General features: G+C 30.5%; 2 protein-coding genes across 3 annotated transcripts in view; one reads left to right on the top strand and one right to left on the bottom strand.

Annotated features, from left to right (window-relative positions):
- The window catches only part of LOC144856195 (guanine nucleotide-binding protein G(i) subunit alpha), a 53,879-nt gene that overhangs the window by 23,698 nt on the left and 14,471 nt on the right, over positions 1-15,710 (top strand). For both annotated transcript variants that reach the window (XR_013614907.1, XM_078714147.1), the window contains exon 4: positions 4,387-4,544. Coding sequence is in view for 1 of the 2 variants with exons in the window: in XM_078714147.1 (XP_078570273.1) it covers positions 4,387-4,544 (158 nt within the window). In the remaining variant the exon portion in view is untranslated. The remainder of the gene's footprint in view (positions 1-4,386; positions 4,545-15,710) is intronic.
- LOC144855899 (uncharacterized) lies at positions 8,682-13,879 on the bottom strand. The gene is made up of 3 exons (XM_078713850.1): positions 13,405-13,879; positions 10,489-10,664; positions 8,682-9,458 (listed from the first exon to the last, which is right to left on the bottom strand). The coding sequence occupies exons 1-3, from the start codon at positions 13,658-13,660 to the stop codon at positions 9,141-9,143; spliced, it is 750 nt and encodes a 249-aa protein (XP_078569976.1). The 5' UTR covers positions 13,661-13,879; the 3' UTR covers positions 8,682-9,140.

Here is a 15,710-nt window from a genome sequence, read left to right as displayed (position 1 = left end):
TCTGCGGCGGCAGGCCTAGGGGCCTAGACCTACAGTATATTAATATTTATGCTTACGATCAGTCGATTACATATATATTTTACATTAAACAACAAAGGCGTAGGCCTATTGAATTCTAAATAAAATTATAAGTATACTACTGTAGGTCAAACATTGTTTCTCGTCATAACAGGAAACGTTCTGATTGGATACAACGTTGAATTACATTAGCGTCGTATGCTAAAACGGTACTATCAACCGTTTTCCACTACAACGCTACAAGCGTTGCATAACACATTGTTCGCTAATCCCCAACTGTTCAGACACACATTCTATTAGCGTTAAAAAGGGCCTAAATCGCTTCGATATTGTGAATTCCTTCCTTCTTTGTTTAGTAAAAATGTCTATAATGTATATGACCTTTTAAACTTAAAGTAAACATAAAGGAAGAGTAAAAAGAATATAAAATCATTAATTCTTTTGTTAACAAATTGTTAGCAACATATCTATTTGGATACTGTAATTTACAGTACAGGAACATTTACTGTATTGTATGAACAAGTTGTTGTCAAGAGAATAAGGGATCTCTAATACACAATGGATGGACTGTTGTTTAATGGCAGTGAGTCTGATTCTAAGGCCCTGTTCAGACCCATGGCGTTAGACCGTTTTAGCGTACGACGCTAAAAGAATGTGTGTCTGAACAGTTGGGGATTAGCGTACAACGCGTTGTACAACGGTTGTAACGTTGTAGTGGAAAACGGTTGATAGTACCGTTTTAGCGTACGACGCTACTGTAAGTCAACGTTGTATCCAATCAGAACGTTTCCTGTTATGACGCGAAACAAGGTTTGACCTAGGCTGACATCTTGTATCGTCAATGTGTGAGAGATGGATTTCAACAACAAAGAGGCCAGAATAAATAAGGCCTAACTAGGCTACAAATACAACTGTGGGCTACAAACTACATGTATCAACTGATTACCATTATATTTTCTAACAAATGACATAAATAAATGCACCTTGTATTTAAACAGTGACTACGATCCCTTCCCCTTAGGTAGGCCTAGCTAAAGAGCCATTCACGCATTTCATTCAAGCTAAAAACTAGCGTGGTGGGACATCAAGTCTCTCATTCATATATACAAGGCAGACTAGTAGACTGGACAAGTTTAATGCTGAAAACCCCCTAACTCCTAAAAAAATAAGTAAACAAACAAGGGGAGCTGTGTCTTTTTTATTAGCAAGTTAAGGGGTTTTTTTTAACTGACTGGTCTGGACTAATCACAATCAATTTTTCTACCCATGTGGTTAACACAATCTCCATCTTCATTATTAGGATGCCTGCTTTATTTTCGTAACACAAGAGCCTGGGGAAAATGTTTTTTACTACAAAATAAAACAATAGAAACAGAAATTTGGCTTTACTATATTTTTCTTTTTTAAATAAATGCTGAGGTATGTTTTATTTACGGCAAATTTTGTCATAATTGTAGGGCTGAGATCTAGGCCTATATACAGTGGAAATAATGATGAAAACACGTGGGTAAGAGGACATGAATATGCAACTAGAAACAACCTGAATGACGTACTTCCGTTGTAACGATAATCGTACGCTATGGGTCTGAACACCTCATTTTTTTCTCTGCGGTTTGTAATGTGACCTTGCTAGTAACGTTGTACGCTAAAACGGTCTAACGCCATGGGTCTGAACATAACCTAAAAACACATATTTTGCAAGTGCAATAGAGCAATAAAAATAGATGCTTCAAAATCAAATGCTAAATAAAATTCTAAATTTAAAAATTAATATCTGAGTTAATTAATTTTAATTGAGAATAATTTTTTTGGTATTAATTGATTTGACACCTATATTTATTTATTTATTCTTTCTTTATTCTGCAGGCACTTTCAGTACTAGTACTGTACACTGATTTTCAAAGTGGTACAGTAATTGAAAATATCTTAACAAACATAATAAAGTAAAGACAAAGAGTAATCAAAATTATAAATAGAAATCAATTTTAGAAAAGAAAACTTAGTTTAAATGTTGTGTATTAAAATTTGTATTTTTGAATGAAGTTATTGACATATTTTTAAAGTTATTTTTTAATTTATTTGAAAGTTCATTCCAACTTTTAGATGAACGATATTGATAAAAGTTGTCTTGCCTTGTCAAATATTTAAAACCGTAACTAACCCTAAATTGTTTAGGTAAATCTTGGCAACTTTTTTCATAGCAAATCTTATATTATATTAATAATACACTGTATGTTGTCATTTGCTACCTAGAAAACTTACTCAAAAATTTACAATTTTTATTATTTTATTTGACTTTTTCCTATGATGTAAATTTTCAAGATGATCCCCAATCGCATTCAGATAGGTAAAAGCCTTATGTTAAATAAGATTTTAAAGATTGAATGTAATACGTAATGCTACTATGATATCGCATTCAAAATCCATGTCTGCCTTAGACCACTCTTAAATACTCGTCGTAAATAATTTATCCTAAAAATTATGTGTTTCTGCTGATATTAATGTACAAAATCTGAAGTTTTGTCAAATTGTAAAAAATGGATGCCTAAAGTTGACAATGTCAATACAGTAACTGCTTGTAAAAATAAATAATTGTTAAATTTGGAAATAAAAGTTGAATAGCATTGCAAACACCCACTATTTGGAGATTCCAACACCCACACAATTTATCAGATAACTCAAATTTATGCCATGCTGAAGAAAAGCAAATTAAGATAATTTATTCACACCATCTATCATCACTCTAGAATAACAGCTCATCTCTACTTGTGTTGTCATTTTATCTTGTTTCCAGTATCAGAAGTGAAACAGTTAAGGGGACACTGTCACCTTCGACCCAACAAAATTCTCCTTAATTAGGGTTGACTCTATTGTTTTCCCTTATTTGTTTCAGATTTCAATTCATTTTATTCGTCAAAACAGGACTTATTTATACAAATCAAAATGGCATTTTATGTAACACCTTAGCATATTTTGACTGATATCAGTAAAACAAGAATGTTTTCCAGAGACAATGTGACAAATATCCCCCATGAAATTGTCACTTAATAGGAGTGTCTTCTAAATAGGGGCGTCACCTCACTGAATACTGAAAGAAATGCTTTATTTGCCCATTATCATAATAAAATAAGAAATTGGCAAATATAGTACAATTATAAAAAGCAGATATAACATAAATTAATAAATATGGCCGCTGTATAGAGGTGTCCCGTAAATAGAGGTGTCCCCAGCCTGAATAAATTTGTCCCCAGCCTGAATCAATACATTTGTCCAAGCAATTTTCCAATGCCACTTTGTTTTTCATGTTTTAATTATTAACAACTTTGTACGCAGATTCAAAATTACACTGAATAAATCCTTAACAAATTTGTCATTACACACAATACAGCTCGCATTACTAGAGTGGCTGATGAGATTTTAATAATTCAATTAATGGACATGTTCTCTCTTAAGATGTCTATTCTTATCGCATTCTGTTTCATCCAATTATATATTTCAAGGATAATTACGATGCGATAGTTTCTAATTAAATTTGGCGAAATGATTTGAAGAGAATATATTTAAAGGAGAAATCGGCATAGAAATTACTCTATAAATAAAATTCATGATTTGTGTAAAATTGTAATGTTCCGTCTTTGCTTGAGTAACCATCTTGTTTCCTCAACCTATATTTGAAACATTAGAATGTTTTGGTTTTCACTCTAATTAGCCTAAATTTAATGTTCGAAGGAGATCCAAACCGCACACACTAAAACAACTGCCGAAATGAAAAATCAACATGAATATGTTCAGTAATAATTTGTACTATTATGTGTATTTATCAATGTGTATTGTGTTGTATTTGATGAATGAAGATATTGGAAATGATGCACACAGGAAGACATTTATTTACCCCTCCCCCTTCACACCTGAACGTCAACCATTTGGATTGAAATACTTATTCAAAGGGGACACCTTTGTGACCCAAAAAAAAAAAAAAATGCTTACTACTGTAGAGTGTTAATTGCATATTGTTTCTACAGTAGTTCATGCAAAAGTGTTCCTTATAGGGTCTTTCACACTTTCTACAGTAGCACGGTGGCAAGTCAAAGCGAACGTAAATGTTTCGTTTTTACGACGCTCCATGCGGCTTAATTAATATGCGCATAGTCGCTTGAAAATGAAACATTCAAGTTTGATTTGATTTGCCGGCACCATACCAGGTGTGAAAGACCCTTTAATAGGGGTGTCCAAGAGAAGGGAGTTTTACTGCAGTATACTGATATATAGTACTGTTAGTAAAAGTAGATCATCTACTGCATCAGTGTACAGACCGCAGACATACACAAACACACGTTAACATTTGGTCCAAATGTTCTTGCTCCCCAGGATGATGCTCGACAACTGTTTGCACTTGCTGGTCAGGCCGAGGAAGGTGAACTCAGCCCAGAATTATCTGCAACAATGAAGCGATTATGGGCGGATCCAGGCGTGACAGAATGCTTCAGTCGATCTAGGGAGTACCAACTTAATGACTCCGCCCCATAGTAAGTATTAAAGGTTTCTATGAAGTAGTCTTCATGTATGTGTGTTTTATAGTGCATTCAATAATTAATGACTCCGCCCCATAGTATGTATTAAAAGCTCCTTTGAAGTCTTCATGTAGGTGTTTCATAGCGCAGTCAAAACTATCCACATTCATTGTAATCTAGCTTTTGCTGATTTGAATAAACTTGGAATAATAATAAAAGTCATGAAGCAGGTAAAGATTGGAACAAGAGAAGCAATAGACTATCACAAGAATGTCAAGAAAAGCTTGTTGTTGCTCTATTTTGTTTAAAATCGTTTGCATTATTTTATGAAAACCAAAAATTATAAATTATGGAAATTTATGCGACTATTGACCTAACTACTCCTCCTAATTGATATTTTAAAGCTCTGTCTACACTATTAAACTAGTTTTGACAAAACAAGTGTGATGTGAGTGATATGCCAAAATGGTAGCGATATGCCAAAATATGATAGCGATATATGCCAAAACATGGTAGCGATATGCCAAAATATTGTAGCGATATGACATCATCATGTCCATATGTGTACATCACATTTTTATTCAAACTAGTTTGATAGTGTAGACAGAGCTTTAAACTATTAATTTAGACTTGCATTTTATACTAACCTGATTTCATAACAATTGAATTCATAAACAATATTTATTTTTTTTAATGTGAAAACGTGACTGTATTTTAAATTCAAGATTAGGTGTTTATGGTTTTGATATCTGTTTACAATATCATGTTGTGGCAAATTTATCAGAACACATGCAATTATCTAGTACACTTGCCAAAAAAGTAATCCAAGGAGAGTGAATAAAAATAGATCCCAATGCTGTGAAATAAAGTGCTTGTACTTTTGGAAATAACCTACTGGTATCTGATGACCTGAGATGTTCACTGATGCATGAGAAGGTCAACCAGCTGTCACTAGTTGAGGAACTCATATACTGTAGTTAAACTCAATGTTTATGTTTGTTGTTATGTTGTGTTTATTTACCTGTAATTAACAAACAACATTGCTTGGTTTGAAAAATTTAATTAATTTGTCATTGTTTGTTTATTTGTTGAATCAGTGGCACTCGTAATTTGGTGTGTGTTTAACTGTTTTGCTTTTACTTTTGCGTAACACAGCAGCTTAATAATTTGTATCATATTCCTGTTATTCCTAAATTCAAAGAAAACAAGAAGTATGGCACGGCACATTGTCGTGTATGTTTTTTTCCACTCAACTAGTTTTTATTTCAAAATAATATTGGTTGACTTGATTTATGTACTGTTTTGCTTTCTCCTCTTTTATACAGTTGGTATAGTTGAAATAGTATTTTCTGTTAATAATAAAAACAACAAAAGAAATTAAACAAAATTGTATTAATTTTAAAAAAAAGAAATCGCTTTTATTTTATTAATGGCCAAATGAAAGTTGAAAATGTTACATGGCAAATGACCTATAATAAAATATTATGCTGAATCATAATATAATATTTTTATTGTTATAAATAATTCATTTTCTGATCTGGTCTACACATTTCTGCATCTCAAACAGTGTAATTGAAAATTCAATCTAAAGAGTTGCTACTTTAATTGTTTTCATTTTGGATTTCAAATACAAAAATGTGATCACACTGTATAATTTATTTCGATCTTTTAAAATCACAACACAATTTATAGTAATAATATAAAATTAGTAAACATTTTAGATGAATGTCACATAGTTATAACAGACACACAAGGACAAACAAAAAAATGTGTTCTGATGAAATTAATTAATGGTAAAATGGTTTTGAACAAATTGTCCAATATTGAGTAATGTCTATTCAAACTGCCTGCTCTCTGAAAATGTATTGCTGTGATTTCAAGGCACTACAGTAATACATAATTCATTCATTTCACTTGGAGTGTGATACTATATTAAAAAAGCAATTTCATTTTCTATATTTATAAACATATTCATAATTAAATTGTGATGAGTAATCCAAAAATAATTTACGATAGTTTCTGATTTTTAAAAAGGAAATGGCAAAAATGTCGGATTTTAATACCCGTTTTAATTTGTGTTGATGCCGTTTTTACAGTCATATGTTAAGATTAATTAAAGCAATCATGTCTATTAAAAATAATTGAATTAAGAAATTTATAAAATTCAGTACTTTTCTATTGAAAATATTAACTCATTTCAGCATTCAAAAGTACGTTTTTGCTTTTAAAACGTGTTTTAGTTGATTTACGATTCCTGTTACCATTTTATAACGAGACAATTATTCTGACAATTTGTACTCATTAGTTGATGTAACCGAATCCTCCTCCCTTAGTAAAACGAGAAAATAATTAACTCTTAATAACGCGTGTATTACGAAATGTGTCATGTACACATTAATTAAATATGTAAATGGCACGTTCCAAATTAAAGCGTGCATCCACCAAAGAATGATTTAAAATAATTTATTAATTTTTTTTAAATGTTTATATAAATATGTTTATACTAGGTATCCCAATGAAGCGGATTTTCGTTAAGGCGATTTTAACACGTTCGTGAAATTTCAAAAAGTGACATGTCTTTGAAGTTAAAAATATACTATTTCTTAAGGCCAACTCAGACAGCGTCGTACGACGAGGCCCGACGAGACGTCTTGTCTGGACCCGTCTTTCCAAAGTCCTACCGACAGATAATCGTGCAACGCTCCGCGACGGCTCAACTCAGACAGCCCGACGACCCCCGACGCGACTATATTGCCTGCGCTTCTGATTGGTTGAATTCAAGATTACGCAACAAACCATGCAACGCGTACGCACGACGTACGTACGTACGTTCGTATGATTTGTAAACACGGAAGTAATAGTAAGTTTCATTGATTAATAATAAACCGATAAATCCGTTTGTTTTTTACCTAATAAAAATAACAACAAAATTTAAGCTTATATTTTGTTGAATAATTGAGACTAGGCATATGGGATCCATGTCAGTACAGAGTTGGTAGGCCCATGTATGCCCCTAGCCAGGCCTTTTAGTAGGCCTATTAGTTTAGTATCTAAATATGTGGTCACTTAGGTTAGGGCCCAAGGCCTAGGTAGTTAGTAGAAACTTAGGCTAGACCCAGATCCTTTATCTAGGCATAGTAGTACATACAGAATAGGAAGTCTAATATGATACAGGGTAGAGTCACATGTCGATCGGTTCAATTGCTTTAATTTTTTAATTACTAGGCCAATACATAATCTTGGAATTTTTATGTAGGCCTAAATTAGGCTAAGCTAGGCATTCATTTATTTAGAGTATCTATACAATTCAAGTTAAATATATAATATTGAACAAAATTCAATAAAAAATTGTGTTCATATATATCATTTAAAATGTCCGATTGATAAGCATTGTTGAGATGTAATGACCAGATAGATATACCTTTTTTTTTATTGTTTTTTTTATTATTAATATTAACAAATTATGTACAAAAAGTAAGTGGTTCCATATCGTCTTCATACCTCGCATTAAATTAACACTGTGGCAATGCGCCATACCAACTTTTTGGACATGTTAGCCTAAAATTCAACTCATTAACTAGTGATACAAATAACAAACACATAACTAAATTATTTAAATTAAACATAATTTTATTACACTTTTATTTATTTACTACATGTATTTGTTATTACATATTAAATCACAACATACATCAGATTATATTTATGAAACAAAATGTAACCATTTAATTAACTTAATGTTATATAATGTTTTTATGGGACAAAATCAATACATATCTTTAAATAATATAAATTGATGGCAGCAACAATTATTGAATTACTGAGATATGTTTTCTGAATTCCTAGATTTACTGAATAATGAAATTTCTTAAAAATGTTGTTTTAAATATACAGTATTTACATCATGGTGTCAAATAAACGCAAATCATGTGCTGCTTTACTGCTGTTGCTTTTAAAAAGAAGGCGGCGAAGACGAAGCAGCAGAATATGGTGTAAGCCCTGGATTCTCAAAAGACAGCAACAAGGAGCATATGGAAATTTGATTCAAGAACTGCGGCTCCAGGACCAGGAATCCTACAGAAATTTTCTAAGGATGGATACTGGCACATTTGACAACCTCCTGAGTTTGGTCAAGCCTATTATAAAGAAGCAAAACACCAACTGGCGCCAGAGTATTTCTCCAGGAGAAAGATTAGCGATTACGCTTCGTTTTATTGCAACTGGTGAGTAAACATGTTCAAATCATCAAAAACCCAAATTTATTCTATCCCTTATCCTTTCTCAGGTTTTTCAAGTATACTAACAATCTGATCACCTGTAGTTGCAAATAACCATTCATTTGTCAAACAAATTGTTAATTTCAGGTGAAACATACAAAAGTCTGTCTTACCAATACAGAGTTGGGGCCACAACAATTGGTGAAATTGTACCAGACACATGTAATGCAATATACTCTGTTTTGAAAGAACAATACATGAAGGTAAATTACTGTGTATTCTAGGCTATAAATTTAATTTGTTATCCACTAGGAAACTGTAGTGTAAATGGAAAAATGAGTGAGGATTTGACTGGCTAGACAGTACATTTTGATATTATATATATTATTTGAAGCTAATCTAGATCTTTTATCTTTACTTCAAAAATATCATTTTGGATTTTGTTCATCAGAACTGCTTTGGTTTTTTTATTTTGTATTTGTTTAAGTTCTGATGTAACATACTGACCAAAAAGTAAATCGGCATCTGTTTCTTCGCTTACGTTTGAAGGAGATTCTAATATTGTTGTAAGATTACGAATCAAATTCAATTCTTCATTGTCTCTCTCTCTTTTTGTTGGTTTTGTTGAACTTTTTTTTGTCTTGACATCATTTTCTTCGCTCATGTTGGATACATCATCATCGTGATCTGCCTCTAATCCTAAATCTGACAACTGTTAAAAAAAAGCAATGATCAGTCAGTTAGGTATGATGTATTATTATTATTTTTATTAGAAAGTTTATCATATTTTTATATTCATATTTACAGACGCCATCAACATCTGAAGAATGGATGGGAATCGCGAAAGAGTTCCAAATGAAATGGAATTTCCCCAATTGTTTGGGTGCACTAGATGGAAAACATGTCAGTATTCGGCCACCACCCAATTCAGGCTCTGAATATTTTAATTACAAAAATTCATTCAGCCTGGTACTGATGGCCCTTGTAGATTCATCATATAAATTTTTATATGTCGACTTCGGTACAAATGGACGTGTATCCGACGGTGGGGTGTTCTCAAAATGCTCATTGGATAAGGGCCTTAAGAACAAAGCAATTGGAGTACCAACCCCGAGTCCATTGCCTGGAACAAATACGACAGTTCCATATATGATAGTAGCAGACGATGCATTCCCATTGCGGGAGGACATTATGAAGCCACATCCTCTAAGGCATTTAACAAAACAACAAAGAGTATTCAATTATCGTCTGTCAAGAGCTAGGAGGGTTTCTGAGAATGCTTTTGGGATCTTTGCAAATAGATTTGGTGTATTCTTGACGACGATCAAAATACTGCCGGAACACCTTCAACCGTTAGTGTTGGCATGTGCTGCTTTGCACAACATGCTAAGAAGCAATAGTGCCTACAATCCACCAGGTTTTGTTGACCTGGAAAATGGGGCGCACAATGTTGTTGAAGGACAGTGGCGACAGCAACCATCCATGGTGCCTGTTCAACTTGATAGGCACAACAATTTTACATCTGCTGCCAAGCAACAGCGAGAAATATTAACAACATACTTTTCATCAAAAGAAGGATCCATTGAATGGCAAGACCAAATGATTTAGATACACAGTATACTGTATACGTGCTACATAAATTCCAACTATTATGCTTCCTTTTATTTTCGCAATTTGTTTTACAGTATTCTCATTGAGGACTCTACTTTATACAACCATCTTTAGGCTATAGTATTACTTACATCTAATGTGGACTGAGACGCCCTCTGCTTAATGTATGGAGTAAGCCAGTCACATCGCTCCAGCACCCATTGCTGCCTAGCTGTTCTTTTCCTGGCAGCACTCCCACTAGGCAGGCTCTTTCTGTAACGCATAAATTGGGTCCTCAGGGAATTTATATGTTTTTTGATCTCAATGTCTATTAAAATACAAATATATATATATATAATTAAATCATAATATATTAATAATCTATATAATCACAATCCATTTTTACCATTTATTTTACATTTACTTGGAATATATACTGTGTATATGATATATGATATTGATACAAATATTAATAATTAAATTACATTATATTTTATACAATTTATTTTACCTTTACTTGGAATGTATACTGTGTATATAATATAAATACAATTATTAATAATAAAATTATATCATATTTTACTGTTTATTTAATGTTTACATTTACTTGGAATATATACTGTGTATATGATATATGATATTGATACAAATATTAATAATTAAATTACATTATATTTTATACAATTTATTTTACCTTTACTTGGAATGTATACTGTGTATATGATATATGATATTGATACAAATATTAATAATTAAATTACATTATATTTTATACAATTTATTTTACCTTTACTTGGAATGTATACTGTGTATATGATATATGATATTGATACAAATATTAATAATTAAATTACATTATATTTTATACAATTTATTTTACCTTTACTTGGAATGTATACTGTGTATATGATATATGATATTGATACAAATATTAATAATTAAATTACATTATATTTTTTACAATTTATTTTACCTTTACTTGGAATGTATACTGTGTATATGATATATGATATTGATACAAATATTAATAATTAAATTACATTATATTTTTTACAATTTATTTTACCTTTACTTGGAATGTATACTGTGTATATAATATAAATACAATTATTAATAATAAAATTATATCATATTTTACTGTTTATTTAATGTTTACATTTACTTGGAATATATACTGTGTATATGATATATGATATTGATACAAATATTAATAATTAAATTACATTATATTTTATACAATTTATTTTACCTTTACTTGGAATGTATACTGTGTATATGATATATGATATTGATACAAATATTAATAATTAAATTACATTATATTTTATACAATTTATTTTACCTTTACTTGGAATGTATACTGTGTATATGATATATGATATTGATACAAATATTAATAATTAAATTACATTATATTTTTTACAATTTATTTTACCTTTACTTGGAATGTATACTGTGTATATAATATAAATACAATTATTAATAATAAAATTATATCATATTTTACTGTTTATTTAATGTTTACATTTACTTGGAATATATACTGTGTATATGATATATGATATTGATACAAATATTAATAATTAAATTACATTATATTTTATACAATTTATTTTACCTTTACTTGGAATGTATACTGTGTATATGATATATGATATTGATACAAATATTAATAATTAAATTACATTATATTTTATACAATTTATTTTACCTTTACTTGGAATGTATACTGTGTATATGATATATGATATTGATACAAATATTAATAATTAAATTACATTATATTTTATACAATTTATTTTACCTTTACTTGGAATGTATACTGTGTATATGATATATGATATTGATACAAATATTAATAATTAAATTACATTATATTTTTTACAATTTATTTTACCTTTACTTGGAATGTATACTGTGTATATAATATAAATACAATTATTAATAATAAAATTATATCATATTTTACTGTTTATTTAATGTTTACATTTACTTGGAATATATACTGTGTATATGATATATGATATTGATACAAATATTAATAATTAAATTACATTATATTTTATACAATTTATTTTACCTTTACTTGGAATGTATACTGTGTATATGATATATGATATTGATACAAATATTAATAATTAAATTACATTATATTTTATACAATTTATTTTACCTTTACTTGGAATGTATACTGTGTATATGATATATGATATTGATACAAATATTAATAATTAAATTACATTATATTTTATACAATTTATTTTACCTTTACTTGGAATGTATACTGTGTATATAATATAAATACAATTATTAATAATAAAATTATATCATATTTTACTGTTTATTTAATGTTTACATTTACTTGGAATATATACTGTGTATATGATATATGATATTGATACAAATATTAATAATTAAATTACATTATATTTTATACAATTTATTTTACCTTTACTTGGAATGTATACTGTGTATATGATATATGATATTGATACAAATATTAATAATTAAATTACATTATATTTTATACAATTTATTTTACCTTTACTTGGAATGTATACTGTGTATATGATATATGATATTGATACAAATATTAATAATTAAATTACATTATATTTTATACAATTTATTTTACCTTTACTTGGAATGTATACTGTGTATATGATATATGATATTGATACAAATATTAATAATTAAATTACATTATATTTTTTACAATTTATTTTACCTTTACTTGGAATGTATACTGTGTATATAATATAAATACAATTATTAATAATATTTAATAAAATTATATCATATTTTACTATTTATTTAATGTTTACATTTACTTGGAATATATACTGTGTATATGATATTGATACAAATAATAAATATTAATAATTAAATTACCTATATAGGGCCTATAATTAATAATAGTATTAGGCTAGCCTAGTAGTAAATATTTATTATTTTAGGCCTAGGCCTAGCCTAGGAGGGGCCTTATTTAGGCCTAGGCTAGGCTAGGCCTATGGGCTATCCTGGACCTAGGCTAGGCCTAGGCCTAGGCTATTATTTGTTGGACTTACCACTTTTTCCTAATATTACGGCGAATTCTTCTACTTTTTTTTGCCTAAGCTGTCGATTGCTATACTCTTTGGAGGTAGTGTCATAAAGACAAATTTCATTCCTCCAAAGGTCAATAAGGCAAGACTCGGCCTCTTCTGACCATAAATCTTCTGCACCACCACCACTGCTGACCGCCATGCTGATGATGGAAATAATCCCCGCGAAGCATACTTCGCGCTCTTCGATAAAAACTTTTCCCTCGTGACCTGCCGTCATAATTTAAACGCCTGTGATTGGTCAATATCCAACAAACGAGTCGTCCCGTCGGGTGAAAATTAAACATGTTTAATATGCTCACGACGACCTAAAACTACCCCCGACGCTATCTCACGACGACCCGTCTCGTCTGGATTCAACTCAGACAGCACGGACGAGTCCAGTCCAGACAAGACGTCTCGTCGGGCCTCGTCGTACGACGCTGTCTGAGTTGGCCTTTATGTAGCCATGTGAATAAAATTTATATGTCTAGAAAGATCTTGTTTAAGAGTTTATTTATATATATTTTTAATCTATGTTTATTAAATATTTTAATAGAAAACGCGAGTTAAAAAGGAGGTACAAAAGCCGGCGAGCCGAAATCCGCGCGCTAAAAATAACTTCGGAAAACACCTACCCATTTTCAAAACACGATCGCTCGGCGACCATAATAGGTGGTGGAGTAATATTTGTTGCATGTTATCAGGCTTTAAATACTCTTTATTTTGATATGTAAATCGGTTATTATTATTATGTACATCCGCCTCAAATGTCAATTTTTCCGATAAAAATTAAATTTTTGAGTCTTTCTCATTATCAAAATCTGGGGAATTTAGTATTGAATTGAAGCTAATTTATATTCCTGTTTGATAAACTACATTGTTTTATTTTTCTTTGCGTGGTCGTCGTGCGAAGAGGCCAACAAGACCAACCACTTGAAAAAATAATCCCTATCGAAAATAAAAGTATTTACCATTTTCCTTGCAGGGGGGTTCAATTCTCAGCTTATTACTAAATTACCGTCACCCAGGCAATTTGCATGGTATGCGTGTATTAGCGCGTTAAATTATGATTGGATACCCCCGCAGTGGACTGTTCCATTTTCGGAACTAGTCTTTCCTGCACACGAGGCATGGCGAAGAATGTCGCTTCTCATGGAATATTTGCTTCGAAACGTCAATTTTACCGATTTATTAAAGTATTTAATAAGTGGAGTATTTATTAAGCTACTAAATAAAGCAAGTACGTTAGGTATAAATGTACCGAAGGAATTTAAGAAGCTTTAAATTTGCTATGCAGCGGCCGTAACCCATTCTATGTAGGCGGCCGAAACGCGCTTTTGACAGGGTTGCCGTTATATGTATACGCTATATCTTGGCCTAAACTTGATTCCGTATTTCAATTTAAAGTGCACCTTACGGTTAGAATAATCGAAAAGGAATTAAAATTAAACATATTAATATATACTATTGAAGTAATTACTTAGTTAAATTTTAAATTCGTCTGCTTTCCTCCCGATATTTCTTCGGCAAAATTTAGTGGTGTTAGGCTTTAGTTAGGCCTATATATAAACTTGTAGGCGCGGCCGAGTCTGCGCCCGGAATGGAATCGAACGCATAATAAGCACGGGCTTAATTCTAATTTTTAGCTGTTCGAAAATCAATTAAAATAATATTTATGATTATAATTAAAAATTTAAATTCTAGAATTATAAAAAAATGTATACTTACGAAAAATAATATTTAAAAAAAAAGAAACAATAGCCACACAGTTTTTAACACAATATATATATATTTTTACATTTTAACATTTTTTAACAATATTTATGTCATATTTCAGAAATACCTACCCGTCAATATAAATAATCTTACTAAAATATATATTACATTCTGTGCAATGCAAAAAAAAAGAAGTCAATTCATACACTGGTTCAAAAGTTACGAATCATTTAAAGACAGGAACTTTTTGGGCATTTTTGAGACATTTGGAAAAAAAGAGCGCAAAAAGCCCTAAGACCAATTTTGGAGGGCGATATCTAAAAAAAATATTTCAAGGACCCCCCCAAAAAAAATAGTCTTGTACAACTCTGTGGTATCTATGGGTTTAGCAAAAATTAGAACTTTCAAGTTATTAATATAAAAGTTATAACCCTTCAAAAATGGTTCCAAATATAATTGGAAAAAATGCCATTTTTCAACCAAAAATCATCGTTTTTTGGCAACTTCAACGGACGATAACTTTTGAATGGATAATCCGATTTCAATCATTTAAATTGCAAAAGTTTATGTTT

Source organism: Antedon bifida, chromosome 11 (assembly GCF_963402885.1).
Source record: "Antedon bifida chromosome 11, ecAntBifi1.1, whole genome shotgun sequence".
NCBI classification, from domain to species: Eukaryota; Metazoa; Echinodermata; class Crinoidea; order Comatulida; family Antedonidae; genus Antedon; species Antedon bifida.
This window is presented reverse-complemented; position numbering and strand designations above follow the sequence as displayed.

Bases quoted from the DNA above. Each gene is read 5' to 3' on its own strand.
- LOC144855899 (XM_078713850.1), bottom strand. From the start codon at position 13,660: ATGACGGCAGGTCACGAGGGAAAAGTTTTTATCGAAGAGCGCGAAGTA. The intron at 10,665-13,404 runs GTAAGTCCAACA...GTATTTTAATAG, and splicing joins CGTAATATTAGGAAAAAGTG to ACATTGAGATCAAAAAACAT. The intron at 9,459-10,488 runs GTAAGTAATACT...TTTTTTTAACAG, and splicing joins CGTCTCAGTCCACATTAGAT to TTGTCAGATTTAGGATTAGA.